This window comes from Nicotiana tomentosiformis, chromosome 6 (assembly GCF_000390325.3).
Source record: "Nicotiana tomentosiformis chromosome 6, ASM39032v3, whole genome shotgun sequence".
NCBI lineage: Eukaryota > Viridiplantae > Streptophyta > Magnoliopsida > Solanales > Solanaceae > Nicotiana > Nicotiana tomentosiformis.
In genome coordinates, this window is record NC_090817.1 from 132,252,059 (window position 1) to 132,271,763 (window position 19,705).

Consider the following 19,705-nt stretch of genomic DNA (forward strand, 5'->3'; position numbering starts at 1 on the left):
TCTACACCTGGTCACTGTTCTTGTGGGAATCAACTCGTTCTTGTCATTGGTGACCACTGTCATGCCCCCTTCTTTGGGACACATTGCACCGGAAAATTCCACGAACTATTGGAAATGGGGTAGACAACCCCGACATCCAACCATTTGATAATCTCCTATTTGACCACGTCTTGCATATCTTTGTTGAGTCTTGTTTGATGTTCAATAGATGGCTTGGCATCTTCCTCCAAGTTAATCTTGTGCATGTAAAATACGGGCTTATTCCCCGAATATCCGCCAAAGTCCATCCAATCTCCTTCTTCCTCTTGTGGAGCACCGCCAATGTGGAGTCAACCTGCACGTTAATCAAACAGTAGGAAAGAATAACCGGTAAAGTAGAACAAGGGCCAAGAAATTCATACCTAAGATGTGGAGGCAATGGCTTCAACTCCAAGGTAGAAGGCTCTTCAATTGAAGGCTTTGTAGGAGGAGTTTTCCTATTCTCAAGATCCAAGAAAAGTTTCTGGGGTGCATAGTAGTACGACCCCATTCCTTGCAAAAAATTCACCCATTCCATGAAGCCATCCATCTCGTCATCATCAAAGTTGAGCAAGACGGCCTCCAACATATCGCCCACATTAATTGTGGCACTTGTATCATCAATAATCACATCGGTCACCAAGTCCACGAAAGAACACACTTCATTGCAATTTGGTTGCCGCATAGATTTGCACACATGTAACAACATCTTTTCATCACCTACCCAGAAAGTGAGTTCTCCGGCTTCCACATCAGCAAGAGCCTTTCCCGTGGCAAGGAAAGGTCTTTCAAGAATAATCGGCACCTCATAGTCTACTTCACAATCAAGAATAACAAAATCTGCCAGAAGAATGAACTTATCAACACGAACCAATACATCTTCAATCACTCCCAACAGTCTTTTCATTGTACGATTGGCCATTTATAATCTCATAGATGTGGGTCTTGGTTACCCAATTCCCAAGGTCTTGAAAACCGAATAGGGCATCAAATTGATACTTGCCCCAAGACCACAAAGAGCTTTAGCAAACTCAGCACTTCCAATGGTACAAGGGATTATGAAAACACCGGGATCTTCCAATTTAGGAGCCATCGAATACACAATCGCCCTCACTTGATGAGTGACCTTGATAGTTTCAAAATTCATTGACCGCTTCTTTGTCACCAAGTCCTTCATAAACTTTTCATAACCGGGCATTTGCTCCAAGGCTTCAACTAATGGCACATTTATCGAGAGACTGTTCATCATGTCAATGAAGTTTTTGAATTGATTCTCGCCATTTTTCTTGGCGTGCCTTTGAGGATATGGAGGAGGTGGCTTAGGCAATGGTGCCTTAGCCATTTGCACTACCAGTTTCGGTATATCAATAACATGATCCATAGACATGTTCACTTCCTCTTGAGTCTCTTCCACAGTGTCATCAATAGCAATCCACACTTCATTATTTGTTTGCACCACATTGTTCGGGATCTCCTCTTCTTCTATCACTTGCTCATCATCCACAAGTTTCCTTTAACTTGAGGTGGGTGTATTCCCACCTCTTTCACTTCTTGTAGTAATAGCCATGGCATGCCCCGTATTGTTCCCACCCTTTGGGTTCACCACCGTGTCACTTGGTAGTGCCCCTTTAGGACGAGAATTTAAAGTTTGAGAGATTTGCTTCATTTGTACTTCTAAGTTGCAGATCGATGTGTTGTGTGAAGCAAGTTGGGCATCAGAATTGGCATTCTTATCCATCATTTGCTTGAACATGTTCTCAATACGGCCCATTTTATTGTTGGAAGAACTAGGACCATGGGAAGGATAAAGATGTGGGTTGCTTAGTTGTTGATACATCGGGGGACTTTGAAAACCCGACCCCCGATTTCCTTGATTGTTATTCCAATCGCCTTGATTATTGCCTCCCCCATTGCCTTGGTTATTGTTGTTATGCCAATTCCCTTGATTATTTCTTTCACTCCAATTTCCTTGGTTGTTGTTGTTATTCCAATTGCTTTTATTATTTCCACCAGTCCAATTACATTGGTTGTGAGAATTCCAATTGCCTTGATTATTTTGAGGTCTCCATTATTGTTGGCTATGGCCTTGGTAGTTATTTCTTTGCCCTTGAAATTTGTTCACATATTGAACCTCCTGTTCTTGGTCATTATAAGATTCATCTTGATCAAATCCACTATCATCTTGCACAAAATTGTCCACTCTTTGTTGTACTTGTGGACTTCTTGTTCTTCGCTTGTTGATCATCATACCAACTCCCTCAATTGCATTGACTTGCCTCGGGTTTCGCACTTGTTGAAGTTGAGCTTTTGCCAATTGGTTCATGGTGGTAGTCAAGTAGGCTATGTCTTGTCCATGATCATGTAACTCTTTGTGAAGGTGGATCACATTGGGGTCATATTGTGGAACATTAGCCCGAGATTGCCACGCCGATGAAGTATCCGCCATCTCATTCAAGATATCACACGCCTCCGCATAAGGCGTAGTCATGAAGCTCCCACCGGCAAGTTGATTCATTACACATTGGTTGGTTGTATTGATCCCCCGATAGAAAGTTTGTTGAATCATGTTCTCCTTCATATCATTGTTGGGGCATTCTTTCACCAGTGTTCTATACCTTTCCCATATCTCGTGCAGTGGTTTATTGGGCTCTTGCTTGAATGCTAGAATTTTATCCCGAAGAATAGCCATGTGCCTGGGAAAGAAGTACATAGAAATAAATTTCTCTGCTAATTCATCCCAAGTATGAATGGAATAATTTGGAAAACGTTCCAACCAATCTAAAGCTTTCCCCCGTATAGAGAAGGGGAAAAGCCTTAGCCTCAAAGCATCCTCGAAGATATTTGTTTGTTTACTCCCCTAACACGTATCTACAAACCCCTTCAAGTGTTTGTATGCATTTTCACTCGGTGCACCGGTGAAGAACCCTCTTTGCTCGAGCAAAGTGAGCATCACGTTGGTTATTTGAAAGTTTCCCGCCCTAATATGGTGAGGGACTATAGTACTTGCATACCCTTAATTCGGCAATACCCGGTGTGGAGCCGCTCATGGTGGAGGTGGGGGTGGAGCGGGTACATTGTCTTGAGGCGCTCGGCCTCGTCTATTTACTTGAGGTTTAAGAGGGACCTCATCCATTTGACCATCCTCAACGTCCATGTCCCCCAAAGCTATGTTTCCGAGATCATTGTTTGCCATGATTGCACCTACAATTTCTCAACACGTTAGTAACAAGGATAGAAAAGAAGATATTTCAAAAACATACCTAAATATATAGTTAACACCGTTTTTAGCTCCCCGAAAACGAGGCCAAAAATTGAAGTCGTCCAATTTCACACCTCAATTCAAGGTTATGCAACAGTCAATTGCAATAATAATACCTAACAAGGGTCGGGATCGATTTCACAAGGAACTATATATGGGAGTTAGGAGTATATATTGTAGTATGTGAGTTTGACTATCTCAATTTACACTTCCACAAACTTGGGTTATTTCTATGTCTAATTTAAATCTAAGATTAAAAAGTTGAGAAATAAATCTAAGAGAATTGTTTTTGTTGTTTTTCAAATTTTGTAAAAATCCTAGGGCTATGACCATCGCCTAGGTGTTTGCCTAATGGGATATAAATCTTAATGTTTGTTTTATTGATCGGGGTGTATTATAGCTATCAATACTCAATTACCCACTCAATACGTCTCAATCAGAGTGATTTTGCCCAGTTTGGTTTTCTCAAGTCCAAATTGGTATTGCACAAAACGGTTGATAAAAGCTCAAGTTGGGTTATTACTATCTCTAGGTTGAACCCTTTAAATGGGATTATCAATCTCTCGATTAACCCAATTTCTTGTTAGTCAAATTTTCCTAGACTAAGTCTCTATTTCTCAAGTAGAGACCAAGTCAAATAAGCTTGAACTAATGTTTGCAACCATTAATTTCACAAATTAAAGCAAGAACAAGGCTAAATAATAAACACCCAACCATAAACAAGCATCAAATTAAACACCCATAAGGTTTACACACTAGGGTTGGGTCACAACCCTAGTGAAAATCTAGCTACTCATGCTTGAGATTGAAGAAAGAGAAGAAGAAATTCTAATTAAACTCATATTGCAAAATTAAAATGATAAAATCTATGTTAAAATATCCCAAAATATGAAAAACTACTAAAAGAAGTAAAGAGAAACGGCTAATGCAGATGATGATGATGTCAAAAGTTAACCTAAAATTGTGAAACTCGTCTATTTATTCAGGGCTGAAAATTTTAGACAAAAATGCACTTTGGGAAGTTTTGAGACCGCACAATTCCATGTGCGGTCTGCACTTTTCTTCAACTTGTCTGGATGGGAAGTTTGCAGCCGCATAATTATGATTTGTGACCACAATGCACTCTTTCTGCGGTTCGCACTCGATCTTCTGCGGTCCGTGCTTTTACTCCTGCGGCCGCACAATTCCTGTGCGGTCCGCACTTTTGATAGAGTTGGAGTGCATATTCTCTAAACTTTGCTCCTGGCCCAGCTTTTGCGGCCGCACAATTCATGTGCGGACCGCACTTTGCACCAAACTCTGCTGGCTTTTCCTTCATCGTCTGCGGCCGCAGATGATATTCTGCGGTCCGCATTTTTGAGCTTCTGTGACTTTTATGTCCTTGAGTTCAAATTACTCCTTTTTGAGTTGGATTTCATCTCGAGAGTTCATCTTCCAATATTCATGCAATTAAGCACATTTCGTTAGTTTTCGGGAATACAATTAAACGCTTTTGGACTAAAACAAAAGCTAAAAAGCGCTAATAAATAGTCAAAATCCCTACTTATCAATGTTGTTGTTTCTCACTCTTTAACTCCATCAGCTTCATCTCCACCTTCACCAACACCAACAACTGCTATATCATTTCCATCATCGTCTACTCTTCCACCAGCGGTTGCTACACCATCTCCATCGGCCGCACCTGACCATGAAGAATGTGTTCCTCTTCCACAGTCCCCGGTTCATGGAAACTTGGGGCAGAATTATGCTGCTCCTTCTGAAGATCCATAAAGTAGGAGGAACATTACTCTTTTGGTCTCTACCGGGTGCAACCTGCTATCGCGGCCGGTGGAGCTTGCTAATTACCTGAAGCCTTTGGCTTCAAAAAAAGACTTGGAAAAGATTCAGACACTCTCGGGAGAGTGTTTGTTGAACAATGCTATGCATAATGCCGCAGCGGTACGTTCCTTCCTTCCCCTGTTATTTCTTCTATTTTGAACCAATGTATTCTAAATTTTACCTCTTCTTATTTTGTAGGCTAACTTTCTTGCTTCTGAGGGCCTTCAAAGGTTGATTCGTGAGAAGGAAGAACTTACTTCTGAAAGGGATCAGCTTTTGGCGGAACGGGACCGGACTGTTCTCCGCCTCTCGGAACTGGAAACCAGAGCTGCTGATGCCATTTTTTTGGAGGCTCGCTTGCAGCAAAATGTGCAAAAAGTTGTAACCCTTAGCCAAGAAATTGGGCCGCTGACGGTTAGATTTGATGAGGCCAAGGCCAAATGGGCAGAAGTCCAGAACGCGGTTCTTGCTGCAGTCGACCGTGATGCTGCCTCCGCTGAAAGAGTGATTAACTTGGAGGCAGCCTTGAACTCCAAAAGTGAAGAGCTTGCTGCCGTGAAGGTGAAACATGCCCAGCTAGAAGAGAAGTACAGAAAACCTATTGAGCATAATAGGCTCTTTCGTTCAACTGTCCGCGAGCTCGAGGTCAGCCTCAAATCTGCTAGATCCACCCGGGAAAACTTTTCCGCCAAGGTTACTCAACTCAAAGAAGAACTTAAGCGCCGAACGGCTTCCCTCATTGTTAAAAAGACGTATAGCATGAGGAGAAACTTGGAAGCTTTCGAGAAATTTGTGGTTAATGTACCCCCTCCCCCCCCCAAAAAAAGAGGAAGCTTTTCATGACACAATGTAGAGTCCTTCTCGTGACAAATACAGGATTTTCTTGTGACTTGACTTGCTTGCACATGCTACGAAGTAATACTAGTTTGTTTGTAAACAGAGGAAAGAACTTCCACGTCTCAAACACTGATCATCTTTTTCCCTGAGCTATTGCGCACATCGCCACGGCTTTATTCATTAAACACACATGCACATTAATTAAAGACACAGAGGCTGGCCTTGTGGGGACTGTGTAGACAACCTTAACTGAATGCCAACTTTACAGAACTCAAAGTTTGACCATCCTTCTCCACCTTATAATTTCTTCTCTCTTTCCCCTGTCGTGAGGTGCACTTTTGAAAGCAAATAACAAAACCCAAACCATAATATGAATAAATTCATTCCACCACTTTCCTTTTTTACACTAGGCCTACGGGTCGTTTGGTTCAAAATATCCCAAATTATATAATTTTGGAAATAAAATCAGGACTATAACATGAGTAACTTATTCCATCTTCTACCAAGACTTTTGTATATAAATAATACGGGCTTTAGCTAATATATCCGATCAAACACGAGATAAATTTTTAATCCCAAAATTTATAAATCAAGATAAATTATCTAATCCATATAAAGTGCTTTTATACTATTTTCTTTTGTTCATAATAAGTGATATTTTGGCCTTTTTATTTTGGTCCAAAATAAATGTTCTTTTACATAATCAAGAAGGAATTAATTTTTTTAATCCAAAATTTGCTCTTATTTACATATCTCAATGTGTCAAAATAACAATTAATTAAGGATAATTTACTGAATACATCTTTTTTTCTTCAAGGAGTTCGTATTTTCTTAAGAGGTGCGCCAAAAACTAAAAAGTCACTTATTATGGACCGAAGGGAGTAGTATATAATTTAACTTATCGTAACAGTTTAGTTGCTACTATTTATACTAATAAATCAAAGATTATCAAAGAAATTTATTAGTAATAATGACCTTAATAAGTGACATAATTGTATAAGTATGTTCTACGCGGCTACTCCATCACATTGCAAGTAACAATCCTACTATTTATTGTGTATATAGGAGTAACGATCATATACAGACTTCCCACCTACTCTGTCATTTAACGACTCACGGCAACAAGTAGTAGTGCATCAACTTCAAATTAGCTGGAGCCGGCTAATACGAAAATCGTCAATCTCCATATTACTGAACGATTATAAGAGATCTTGTGCAGCTGAACTCTTTTTAAGTCAATTACACTGCTGAGCATTCATTCTCGTCTTTCTTAAATTCTACCATTATGTCAAGCTTGATGGGCTCAAATGGTTTGGTCTTGGCAACAGCAATGGTTGTCTCTGCTGGCACTGTTATTCTTTTTGATCTACTTCGGGAAAAGTATTTGTCAACTATTCAGTTTGAACTTACAAACAACAAACAAGAATATTCCCCACATGGAAAACATATACTCAAGTCTTGTTTATCTTCAGGTACTATTTTCTCCCAGCTTCTTGGAACACTAGGTGATTGTTTTATCACTGTTTGCATGTGACACTTCTCATATATATTACAGGTGAAAAGAAGAAAAAGAAGAGAGTTCATTTTGCAGCTAATGTGAAAGATTCAAATGGAAATGGCGAGGAGTATAGAAGGGTATTTAAGAAATATTATAGCAAAACTCAAAGTAATTCGTGTGGTATGCCAGAGAATCGTAGAGCTTTGTACACTGGAATTCTCAAGGATCGGGTGCATCGCATGGAGTTCTCTTATTGATCACTAAAAAAAGGAAAACAGAGACAAATTGAGAGAAGAAATCCCAGGCTCTCCTGATTTAATCGTAAATCTTGATGTATGAACATATTTTAGAATATCTAAGTGGCGGAGCCACATATATGTACTCAAGGGTTGTTAATCATACATTCGTTACTCGGAAAATTATATTGTAATTAAGTAAAATTATTTTTTTATGTATATATATTACAAATTTACAATTCTTGACTTTCGTGAGTTTACTTCTCTATGTTTTGGCCCACTTTGTGAAAATGTTGGCTCCGCTAGAGTCTTAACTTGATTGTTTTCTGCTGATGAGATTAACACTACTTAGTTAGTACGTAGTCGGAGACCATCAATTTTGGGTTCTCCTTTGGAGTTAGGTCGAATCACCTACCACTTGTAATTTATCTAATTGTCCAACTTCTACTCTTCTAGAGTTGGATTTGTTGACAGAATGATCTATAGTTGTAGGATGAAAGAAATTAGGGAGCGTTTGGACATGATTTCTTTATTTTTTTTTCCCAAAAAATATTTTCAAATCATTGTTTGGTTCTCAAATTGGACTAAACTTTTGAAAATTTTCTTGAAGATGAGTTTCAAGTTTGAAAGAGTGGTTTTCAAGTAAAAATTGATTTCCCCTCACAAAACTGCAATATTTTTTCAAGTAAAATGTATGTATAAACATAATTTCAAATATCATTTATTAACTTAACTTCAAAATACTATTTTTTTTCTTCGGAAATCACAAGTTTTATTTCTAAACGCATACTGAGATGCTTGAGCGGCCGATGACATCTTCAAAGTTTGTACCCATTTTTACAAATACATATGTAAAATATCGAGAAATATGTATATCTTTATGGAGATAGATGTTTTTTTTTAAAGGTAAAATGGAGATTATATTATTAAACAAACGGTTACATAGTCAATACATAATCCCTGAGGACATTACTATTGTCTAAAGTGGCAAGGCTATTACAAACAAAAGTAGGAAGATACTTAATACTTTTACTGATTTCTTGCTTGTTCCTGTTTAATTCAAGATCAACAAAAGGGGGAGGACGAGCATGGTAAAAATATTTAGTTGGGATGAAGTGTTTAACAACTTCCTTTGCTAGGAGGTGCGCTACTTCATTTCTTTCTCTGAAGTTATGTCTCAGAGCTGAGAGCTTCGGCTGCTGCATTAACAACCTGCGGTCAAGAATAGTGTTAGATAAATATTGGTTGTCATCATATATGAGTTTGATGATTTTCGTGGAGTCTGTTTCAATTTTCATCTTGGGGAAATTCATCTCTTTTGCAAGCTTTAGTCCTTCTTGTAAAGCCATTAATTCAGCTTGCATGACTGATGCTGCATGGCATGATTTATGAAAATCAAGGATCCAGTCTCCATTGCTATTTCTGAATACTCCACCTAGTCCAGCTTCCATAGTAGTTTTTGAAAAAGCTCCATCTATGTTTAATTTACTTGTACCAATCCCACTTAATCTCAATCTTGATATTATGAACTTTAAAATGGTTTTTTTCAGTAAAGAAATTAAATTCCCAGGCTTGTTGAACAACTTTTGAGGCATGAAGATCAAGGTCTAAGTTATTGAAGTTGTTGTTATTCCTATTTTTCCAAAGGTTCCAGATAGAGAGAGGAAAAATGGTTTCCCAGCTTGTAGAATGACTAGTATTCTGAATGAATCATTCTTTTAGGTTGATCAGCCAGTGAGAGTTATTGTCGATAGGCTAAGTCAAAATGTCCATATTGTTCCAAAAGCGCATAGTAGCTGGGCAATGTAGAAAAATATATTGAATATCTTCCACATTTTTCTTACAAATCGTGCAAATGGCATCAATATTAATGCCAATATGTGCTAACAAGGCTAGACAAGGAATACGTTTATGCATGCATTGTCAAAGGAAGTATTTGATTTTGTTAGGACAACGGAGGTCCCAAATCCAGCTAAAGGTAGTGTTATTAGTGTTATTAGGATTTAAAAGCTTGTAACAAGATTTTATAGTAAAAAACCCATTGATATTAGGGCCCCAACTCATAATGTCTTTTTTTAGGTCATTATTAGGTATTAGGGTCAAAGCAATATTATTAATAATTGTAGAAGGTAATTCAAAAGAAATATTTGAGATGTCCCACTGACCATGCTTAATAAGTTTTTTTATGAAAAGATTTAGGTCATCCCTACTAAGAGGACCATAAATAGAGTTTCTAAGAGTATTAGAGTTGTAAATCCACTTAGATGACCAAATATTCATTTTGGAGCTAAATCATGGGTGCCATAATGTGCCTTCATTACAAACTTTACGGCCTTTAAGAATAGCCTTCCAAATAAAAAATGTGTTAATTTTTGACTTTTTCAGGGAGTATTTTAGAGAATTAAGTTGTACCCAAGGGGTAGTAGGATTTTGCAAGAATCTCCAAGTGAGGCTTGTTAGCAAGGCGATGTTTTTGGATGCAGCTGAGCAGATACCAAGACAACCCTCAACTTTATCCTTTGTGACAGTTTGCAAATTAACAAGGTATAATTTTCTAGAAGAGTTGGTGGATCCCCAGATAAAACCTCTTTGGGTTTTATCTATTTGTTTTAGGATTTTGGTGGGAAGCAATGTATATTGCATGGAATGGGTAGGAATAACACTTAAGGTACTTGTGGCCAATATTGTCCTTCCAGCCGTATTTAGGAAAAAAACATTTCCAATGGGATAGTCTAGTGTGCAATTTGTCTAAAACAAATTGAAAATCTTTAGGTTTTGAATTGTGATTAAGGATTGAGAAGCCAAGGTATTTATCAAAATCATGACTAAGTCTTATATCGAAAAGATTTGTGAAATAAGAAGTAATTGACAAGGGATAATTTTTTGAGAAGATGATTTTTGATTTTAAAAAATTTATGGATAGCCCAAATTCTTTGTTTTAATAGGGTCCCAATGCATAATGTCTACTTGGTGATTAATGAGATGTGAGAGTAATTCAAAATAAATGATAAAGATATATGGAGATATAGGATCTTCTTGGCGTATACCCCGACTGGGACTAAAGAAGTTTGTTCTAGAACCATTTACCAGGATCTCCATGGAGCTAGTGCAAATACAATGCACGATTAATTTAGTCATTTTAGGGTAAAATTTGAAATATCTCAGAGTCTTATAGACAAAAGACCACTCTAGTCTATCAAAAGACTTCTCTAAGTATATTTTTATCAACATGTCAAACTTTAAACTTTTTGAACTACAGAGATTATTCATAATTTTTTGGATAATAATAGCGTTGTCACCAGCTCTTCTATTCTTAATAAAAATAGATTAGAGTGGACTTATAAGATATGGGAGGAAAAGTTTGAGCATATTAGCAATAATCTTGGTAATGATTTTATAAGAAGTATTACATAAACTGATTGGCCTGAAATTTTTGAGATTGTTTGCATTAGCAAATAGGTATGAGGCATATATAGGTTTCATTAGTTCCTGATGGCAAGGTTTGGGTCTCAAGCACATTATGACAATAATTAATAACTGAATCACCAATAATGTGCCAATACTTTTGATAGAAAAAGGGATGTATACCACCTGGACCTGGAGCCTTAAAAAGTTTAAAGGAAAAAATAGCCTTAGTAATTTCGATGTTTGATAAAGGCATATCAAGGATGGTTAAATCTAAAGAGGTATGGCATGTGGGGTCTTTCAGGATGGAAAATCTGTGGGTGATGGATTTGGAAGTATTAAAAGCATTTTGAAAGTAAGTGTAGGTATGGTCTAGGATTAATTTAGGATCTGAAATCCATTCGCCACTATCATTTGTGAAATACATAATAGCATTACGTTGTTTACGGTTAGAGGCCATTATGTGATTAAAAAAATTGTTGGCATCACCATCATTAAGCCAAAAAATTCTAGAGCGGAGTTTCCAATAATCTTGTTCTATTTTAAGAATATTATTGTACTCTAGTTGTAATTGAGATTCTAATTCTTGTAAGAAAATGCTCTTCTGGTATGAAGGAGAAGATTGAATCCCATTTAGACGAGCTAATAACCTTCTTTTTTTTTTTTTTGAAAATATCCCCAAAAGTCTTATTTTTCCACTTGATAACTTCCTCCTTATAGATTTTATGGGCATTAATCAGGTCGTTACTAGTCCAGCATTGCTTCATAATATTAATAAAGTCAGGGTGTCTACACCAAATAGTCTCCAATCTAAAGGGTTTACCACTATAATTCACATTCCTAGGGGTGAGTTGGATTAATAAGGGATTATGGTCTGAATGAGTCTTAAGGAGGTGTATAACCACTGCTTTAGGAAATAAATTCAACCAATCATTATTAACAAAAAATTTGTCAAGCCTTTCCTTAATTAGGCCCTTAGATTTTTTTCTATGACTAGACCAAGTATATTTGCATCCCTTATATCCTAAATCCATAAGGTTACAATTGTTGATACTATTCCATAAAGAGTTGCTACGTCTAATGGGGTTTCCTCCAAATTTGTTCTTAACACTAAAGGTGTCATTAAATCACCCCCTAATAGCCAAGGCCCCTTATAATTTCTATGAATATTTTCTATGTTTTGCCATAATTCACGTCTTTAATCTAGTTTAGTACTAGCATAGATAGAGGAAAATAGCCAAGTAGCATGAGTAGGGAGTACCTCAATAGTGGCATGGATTTGTTGGTTCCTCCTAACATTGTGAACTTTCACAATACCAAAATCCCACAAGATGACCATTCCACCAGCTTGTCCCTCTACTGGGACCTCAATCATCTCCGAAAATGCAAAGTCATTTAAGAGGGAAACATGATTTTCCATACGAGTTTCCAATAATGCCACCATGCATGGTTTATGTGTATCAACCATTTCTCTAAAATTAACACAAAAGTTATCGTTGTTACTACCTTGCATGTTTCAGATAATGAAATTAGTTGGTTGATACATCATCTCTGCTTGGTTGTTGATTGAGCCATTCTGCAGACTTGCATGGAATACTGGGTTCCTCCTTAGTGAGGGAACAACTATCATTGCATGAATCCCCACTATTGGATCCTGTGGTGGCCTTATATCCATTGAACATTTGTACAAATCTTGGGGGCAACTGAGAATGTACCTCTTCTCTTGCATTTCCCTGAAAAGATACACCTTTACTTCGTTTAGGCTTGAAAATTCTATTATTTCCTCTGATCCTAGAAAATTTATCTCTTCTGCATTCTCCACTTGATGGTCTTTTGGTTCTGGTACATTGGGATGGGGTGCTTGAGGTGGTGCATGGTTTGCTGGTGGTGGTGCATAGGCTTAGTTCTGAGCATGGTTTTGAGCTACTGGCCATGGCATGAAGATTGGGTTTAGGTTCGAGATCTCCCCTGGTGGAAAGAAAGGGAGGTCCATTGCCATGTTCTGTGGTTGCAAACGGGTTGAAGTATGGAGGCAGATTCTACTAGTTCTTCATTGACTGGGCTAGGTTTGCATTCATTGTAGGGGCTAGTGGGTGGAGAATGTTGTTCAACCATACATGATTGAGGTAGTTGCTCATGGGCATGTGCATCCCCTCGGATACTAGTTGGGCTAGGAAGTGTGAATTTTGGAGTATGATCATTGTCTCCTGATCATCCAGGATCATGTTGAACGATATTTCATGGCCCATTAGAGCTTGCTCTATCCAAGACAATGGTTAGTGGTCTTGAGGTAGGGGTTGGATGAAGAAGATCGTTTGGTTCCCTGTCTGAGTGTTCATGTTTGGTGGTGGATTGGCCATTGTGTGTGCTCGTTGGTGTCTTAGAATTTGTACAAGTCGGAATCTTCTCATTTAGGATATTAGTATTCTTGGCATAGTTATTACCAGAATACTGGTTTATATTATCTATAGGGGATAAGTTTGGTAGAAGAGGAATGAATTTGAGTAGGAGAATTAGATAGGCTGGTAATAATTGAGTCTACTTGCATGCTTTGGTTGCTTGTAGATGATGAGATTTTAAAGAGATTTGGTGTAGTAATAGGACTAGGTATGTGTTAGTCTTTATTGGCCAATTGTGCAACCAAGAGGTTCTTGTGACAGGTGTTGTGGGACACCATCATCCTCTATGCATGTAATATTGTTATTATTGGTGATATTAGAGTGGTTAACCATAGGGATTAACGGGTCTTTTGTACTGTGTTGGAGTGTATTTTTAACGAGTTTTGTCTCATTATTATCATCAGTAAGTAGCTTAGGCATTTGCATGTTAGATAAACTAGCCTCTTTCATGAAATACACGTTGTCATTATTAGTGTTATTAGAAGCCACGTCAGAAACTTTTAAATCTAAAATCATTTTTGAAATTGAAATTTCTTTTCTATCCAGGTCCATAGGCGGATTAACCAAGGCAAGAAACTTGTTTTCCCTAGTAACGTGATCTTGTGTCGAAAGATCACTATGATTAGTGATGATCTTTGTTTTGATCTTATTCTGATTAATAGGGGTGTTGTTGCTGGTATTAGAGATTGAGTAGAAAACTTACCTAGTATCCCATGTGAAAGTTTAGTGATTATACCTGGCTATTGGATTGCCTCATTCCCCCTCCGATTGGTTCTCTTATTCTTGGTAAAATTAACCACTTGACACACTTCTCCACTGATTTCCTGGACATTGTTGCATTCATTTGGTTGGAGAGTTGTGCTGCTTGTTAATGTAATTGGCACATGTGGCGTAGCCTTTTTAATTTGTCACTTTACAGTCACATGACCCAGCCTCCCACAATTTTTACATAAGAAATTCTCACCCTCATATTGGACATGTTGCTTGTGACTTCCAATATGGATGAAAGGAATAACAGGTTCCTCTAATGGCAATTCTATGCAAAGTCTTGCATAACGACCTCTTAGGTTAGAAGATGTACAAGCATCAATTTTTAATAATCTGCCAATGGTATTCCCAATTATTTTCAGTATAATACCATCGTAGAATTCAGTTGGCAGTTGTGGTAAACGGACCCATACAACTGTTAGTGAACTATCAGCTTTCTTTGCTACAAAATTTAGTTTCCATCGCGGAACTGATAGGAAGTGACCAAATATAAACCATGGACCATAGTGGAGTACCTTAAACATGTGTTCCTCACAATTGAATTTAGTAATATAGTAGTCTTCTCCTAGATCAATTAATGGGAAGTTCTTCGGGATTTTCCAAATTTCTTGTATTTTCCTTTTAAGAAGATGATGTTGGATTCTTTTACCATGGAGTTTGATAATGACTGAGAATTTTCATGGTTGATACATACGCTCTTGTTCTTCCAGCGAAAGGTGGATTTGGTTGCCTCCAATTGAATTTGTATTTAAGGATATTGGACTTTCTTCTTGTGACAGTGATGTATAGTTTCCATATGAAGGGGTGTACATTAATTAATGTACCATGCTCGCCCGCTATTAATTTATCTTTAAAGCTTGGACCAGGTTTACATGGATCTGTGTTAGTGGTTTTTGATACTATATCTGGTGGTTTGGGTGGGATTTGGCGCAATTGGCTTAGATTATCCATAGCTAGTGGAGAAGGTTATAGCAAGTATAATAGACTTGTGTCACGTCCTTAATTATTAACTAAGTACACGTGTGGCACTTGACAACTCGTTCACTATCTTGCACAACTTGCTCACATTCTTGCTATGCCAAGTCAGCCTTACCACACTTAAGATCGCTAAGAGAATGGTAGAAAGAACACAAGAGAATTGTTAAAGGAAGCTTTGTATTAGAGAGAACTTGAACTTTTTGCTTGGTGAATTACAAATGAATGGCCCCCTTTATATACCAGTCTCCTAGAGGCTGGTATGTAAATATTAATTATTACACAAGTCCTTAATATTTACAAGATAAGGGCTTTGTTTAGAACTCTTTACAAACCTAGCGGATTCGAAAGACTTTCCTATCAAATCCATAGGGATCTAGGGTCTTCCAAAGGAAATGTCCATACTTCTCTAGAATCTTCTCATAAATGCTAGCCTTCTTCCTATGTAAGCTTCCACATGGCATTAATATATGCCAAATGGTGCCTATGTGGCATGGTGATATGGCGGGTTATCACATTCTCCCCAACCTAATATTGCAATGACTGCGGCGCAATGCTGTTGCATAAACTCTCGGATCTTATCTTTGAATTTCCATAAGTCTCCATATCGTTCCCACGTAGCCTCCTCCGGAGATTGCCCCTTCCTATGGACGAGGAACATTGCGGTGGATTTCTGTCCTTGTTTTTACCTGGCTTGGTAATCAATAATAGCCTTAATCACCCGGTCATGTGAGGCGGTGATAGTAATAGGCGCTCGACTTGATTGGCTCCTACTCCGATCATCCTTGTATTCATGATATGGCTTAAGCATGCTGGCATGGAAGACATGATAGATCTTAAGATACGATGGCATGTCAAGCTTGTATGAGATATTGCCTACCTTGGAGACGATCTTAAATGGCACCCTCATACTTACGAATCAGATTCTGATGCATGCCCCGTAGTGCCTTGAACTGTCTTGGGTTAAACTTCACCGTTACCATGTCCCCAATTCTATAGTCCGTGGGATGCCGCTTACTGTCTGCAAACTTCTTCATATTGTTAGTTGCCTTATACAAGTAGGACTTAGCATTGTCAGGCTACTCCTCACATCCTTTGGCCATATGATAAGCCCCCAAACTCTTTCCCTTAAACGCAACTGGTCATGAATGAGGAGTTTGTGGTTGTTAGCCTGTGACTAGCTCAAATAGTGTCCGCCTCGTGGACTCACTCCGCTGCAAGTTATAAGAGAATTGGGCGATGTCCAGGAACCTTGCCCAATCTTTCTGATGCACGCTTATATAATGCCTCAAGTAGTATTCCAGTAAGGCATTGTCCTGTTCCGTCTGTCCATCCGTCTGTGGGTGGAAACTAGTGGAAAAGTGTAGTTTCGTGCCAAGTATGTCGAATAACTCTCTCCAAAAGTTTCCAGTAAATCGAGGGTCTCGATCACTGATAATATTCCTTAGTAAGCCCCAATACTTCACCACGTTCTTAAAGAATAGATTGGTGGCTTCCTTGGCAGTGCAACCTGGTGAGGCGGGCATGAAGGTGGCATATTTAGAATATCTATCCACGACCACCATAATAGTACCACAACCATCAGACTTCGGTAGACAAGTGATAAAGTCCATAGTCACGCTCTCCCATGGACGCTCAGCGACTAGTAGTGGTTCCAAAAGTCCTCCGGGTTGTTGCTCAACCTTGTCCTGCTGACAGATAAGACAAGTTTGCACATAACATTCTATGTCATCTCGCATGCGTGGCCAATAGTAGACTGACTCAACCAAGGCCCTAGTGCAATATTGGCCCGGATGACCAGACCAAATTGTGCCATGACTCTCCCTTATGATCCGCCGTCTAATGTCTTCAAACGTAGGCACGTAGACCTGCCGACCCGTGGTAAGCAATATGCTGTCTTCTACCCAAAAATGTCTCGTCTTGCCCTGGTTGGCTAACTCGATAAGCTGATTGGCTGCTGGATCATGCTGCAAGCCTTCTTTTATAGCCTCATGAATGTCCCAACTTGCTAAAGTGATGGCAGCAAGCTCGGCTTTCCGGATCAAGGCATCGGCTACAACGTCACCTTTGCCCGGCTTGTACTTCAGCACATAATCAAACTCGGCCAAGAAATCATCCCACCTAGCCTATTTTGGTGTGAGCTTGTTCTGCGTCTGAAAGTAGCTAGTAGCCACATTGTCAGTCTTGACCAAGAACCTCGACCCGAGCAAATAATGTCGCCATGTACGAAGGCAATGCACAATGGTAGTCATTTCCTTCTCTTGCACCATGTAACGACGCTCCGTCTCATTTAACTTATGGCTCTCAAACGCTATGGGATGCTTATCCTGTATCAGGACACCCCTAATGTCAAAGTCTGAGGCATCTGTGTGCACCTCAAATTTTTTGGCAAAGTCAGGTAGTGCCAAGACTAGCTCCTCTGTTACAGCTGCCTTAAGGCCTTCAAACGCCTTTTGACAGTGCTCCATCAAAACCCATGGCTTGTTCTTCTTTAGCAACTCAGTCAATGGTGCGGCTTTTGCTGAGTAGCCACTGATGAACCGATGATAGTAGTTAACAAGGCCAAGGAAAGATCTCAACTCAGTTACCTTTATAGGTGCCTCCCACTCCTAGATAACACGTACCTTAGCCTCGTCCATGCGTAGCTCGCCATTGCTAATAACATGTCCTAAGAAGTGCACCTTTAATTGTGCAAACTCGCATTTCTCCCTCTTGATGTATAGATTTGTAAAACCTTCCTTAAGTGCTCCATATGCTCCTCCAATGTGTTGATGTAGATGACTATGTCGTCTAGGTAGAATACCACGAATTGATCAAGGTAGGGATGGAAAATCTTGTTCATAAGGGTGCAAAATGTGGCTGATGCATTGGTTAAGCCGAAGGGCATCACCAACCACTCAAAAGCTCCATATCTCGTCACACATGTTGTCTTCGGCTCATCACTTCTGCAATGTGAACCTAGTAGTAGTCCTTGCTAAGATCCACCTTGGTAAAGTACTTGGCTTGCCCAAGTTTATCGAACAAGTCAGCAATGAGCGGTATTGGGTACTTATTCTTCACTATGACCTTATTAAGTGCTCGGTAGGCTATGCACAAGCACAACGATTCATCCTTCTTCTTCTCGAACAATACTGGTGTGCTGAAAGGTGCCTTTGATGGGCGAATATGACCAGCATCTAGCAGCTCTTTCAATTGTTTCCTGAGCTCCTTTAGCTCGGGCGATGCCTTACGATATGGGGAAAATGCGGGTGGCTTAGCCCTTGGCTCCAACTCAATCTTGTGATCCACCTCTCGCCTAGGTGGCAAGTGCTTAGGCACCTCCTCGAGCATGACATCTTTGTTTTGCTCAAGCAACTTCTCTATGCAAGGCAGCAGAGTCTCTTGAAAATTCTTGTCTTCCTCCAGACTTGCGATGGTTGCCATGAACGTCGGCTCCCCCTTCTTGATCCCCTTGACAACCTGCATAGCTGAAAGTTGTGCTTGGCTCTGTCCGTGTGGCATAGTCACTGTAGGTACCATGCAAGATCCTTCACGCTCCATAACCAAGAGAAGATGGAGGTAAGGGTCGATCAAAGTATGACAATGTCTAAATAACTCTTGCCCCAATATGATGTCAAAGATATCCATAGCGGTTACGCTAAAGTTTGTCATACCTTTCTTTCCCAATTTGACACCAACTCTATTAGGTACCCCACGAGCATTCTGTACCTCGGCATTCAAGGTCTTGACGCGAGAGTTGGTTCGATCAAGCTTCAATTCTAGTCTCTTTGTGACAGCCTTAGTCATAAAATTATGAGTTGCTCCAGTATCCACCATTGCACGAGTAGGCTTGTTGTTGATGGTGAGATCCACGTACTGATTGCAATTCTCGGTAGGTCGGATAGATTGCTTCGTGACAGCACCACATAATCCGATCATTCCCAACTGTGCGATTCCCGAACTCTCTCCTTGCGGATGCTCCTTCTATTCACGGACCATGGCGATGAGGCTCTTTAGGTCTGGTCAATTCCTGAAGTTGTGCGGCCCTCTGCATATGTAACAACCCTTCTTCTCGGCCTGCGCCTTCTTCTAGGCGTAGCCCTGACGGCCACTCGACTTTTTGGAATCTTGAGTCTTGTAGTATTGTTGTTGTATTTCCTTGCCTTTGCCACGGTCTCCCCCACCTTTGGCATTGTTAAACTTTGATTCTTTGCCTTTGCCTTTGTCGTGCTTGTCATGCCTGAAATCCATCAATAATTTGACCTCCACTATGGCTTGGTCTATATCTGCGACTTGCCGGAGTTGCAACTCCTGCTTAGCCTAATTTTGCAACCCGTCCATGTAGTGGAACAACAAGTCATCATTGGTCAGGTTGGGGATTTGAAGCATAAGGGTAGTGAACTCCTTGACATAGATACGTATGCTCCTTGTTTGCTTCAACTCCCTAAGCTTGCGCCTCACCTCGTACAAGATATTTTTTGGAAAGAACTGTCGCTTGAACTCGACTTTGAAC

The 19,705-nt window shown here is 39.5% G+C and overlaps 2 protein-coding genes across 2 annotated transcripts; both read left to right on the forward strand.

The window, feature by feature from the left end:
* Positions 1-3,170: 3,170 nt before the first annotated feature.
* LOC138894788 (uncharacterized) lies at positions 3,171-5,938 on the forward strand. Its single transcript, XM_070179518.1, has 2 exons — positions 3,171-3,236; positions 5,294-5,938. Exons 1-2 carry the CDS (start codon positions 3,171-3,173, stop codon positions 5,936-5,938), a joined length of 711 nt encoding a protein of 236 aa, XP_070035619.1.
* A 1,044-nt stretch (positions 5,939-6,982) lies between these two features.
* On the forward strand, positions 6,983-7,912 carry LOC104109496 (uncharacterized). The gene is made up of 2 exons (XM_009618817.4): positions 6,983-7,404; positions 7,488-7,912. The coding sequence occupies exons 1-2, from the start codon at positions 7,218-7,220 to the stop codon at positions 7,685-7,687; spliced, it is 387 nt and encodes a 128-aa protein (XP_009617112.1). The 5' UTR covers positions 6,983-7,217; the 3' UTR covers positions 7,688-7,912.
* Positions 7,913-19,705: the final 11,793 nt, after the last annotated feature.

Coding starts and splice junctions, on each gene's coding strand:
- LOC104109496 (XM_009618817.4), top strand. CDS start 7,218: ATGTCAAGCTTGATGGGCTCAAATGGTTTGGTCTTGGCAACAGCAATG. Junction 7,405..7,487: donor CAAGTCTTGTTTATCTTCAG/GTACTATTTTCT, acceptor TATATATTACAG/GTGAAAAGAAGAAAAAGAAG.
- LOC138894788 (XM_070179518.1), top strand. CDS start 3,171: ATGTCCCCCAAAGCTATGTTTCCGAGATCATTGTTTGCCATGATTGCA. Junction 3,237..5,293: donor CACCTACAATTTCTCAACAC/GTTAGTAACAAG, acceptor CTTATTTTGTAG/GCTAACTTTCTTGCTTCTGA.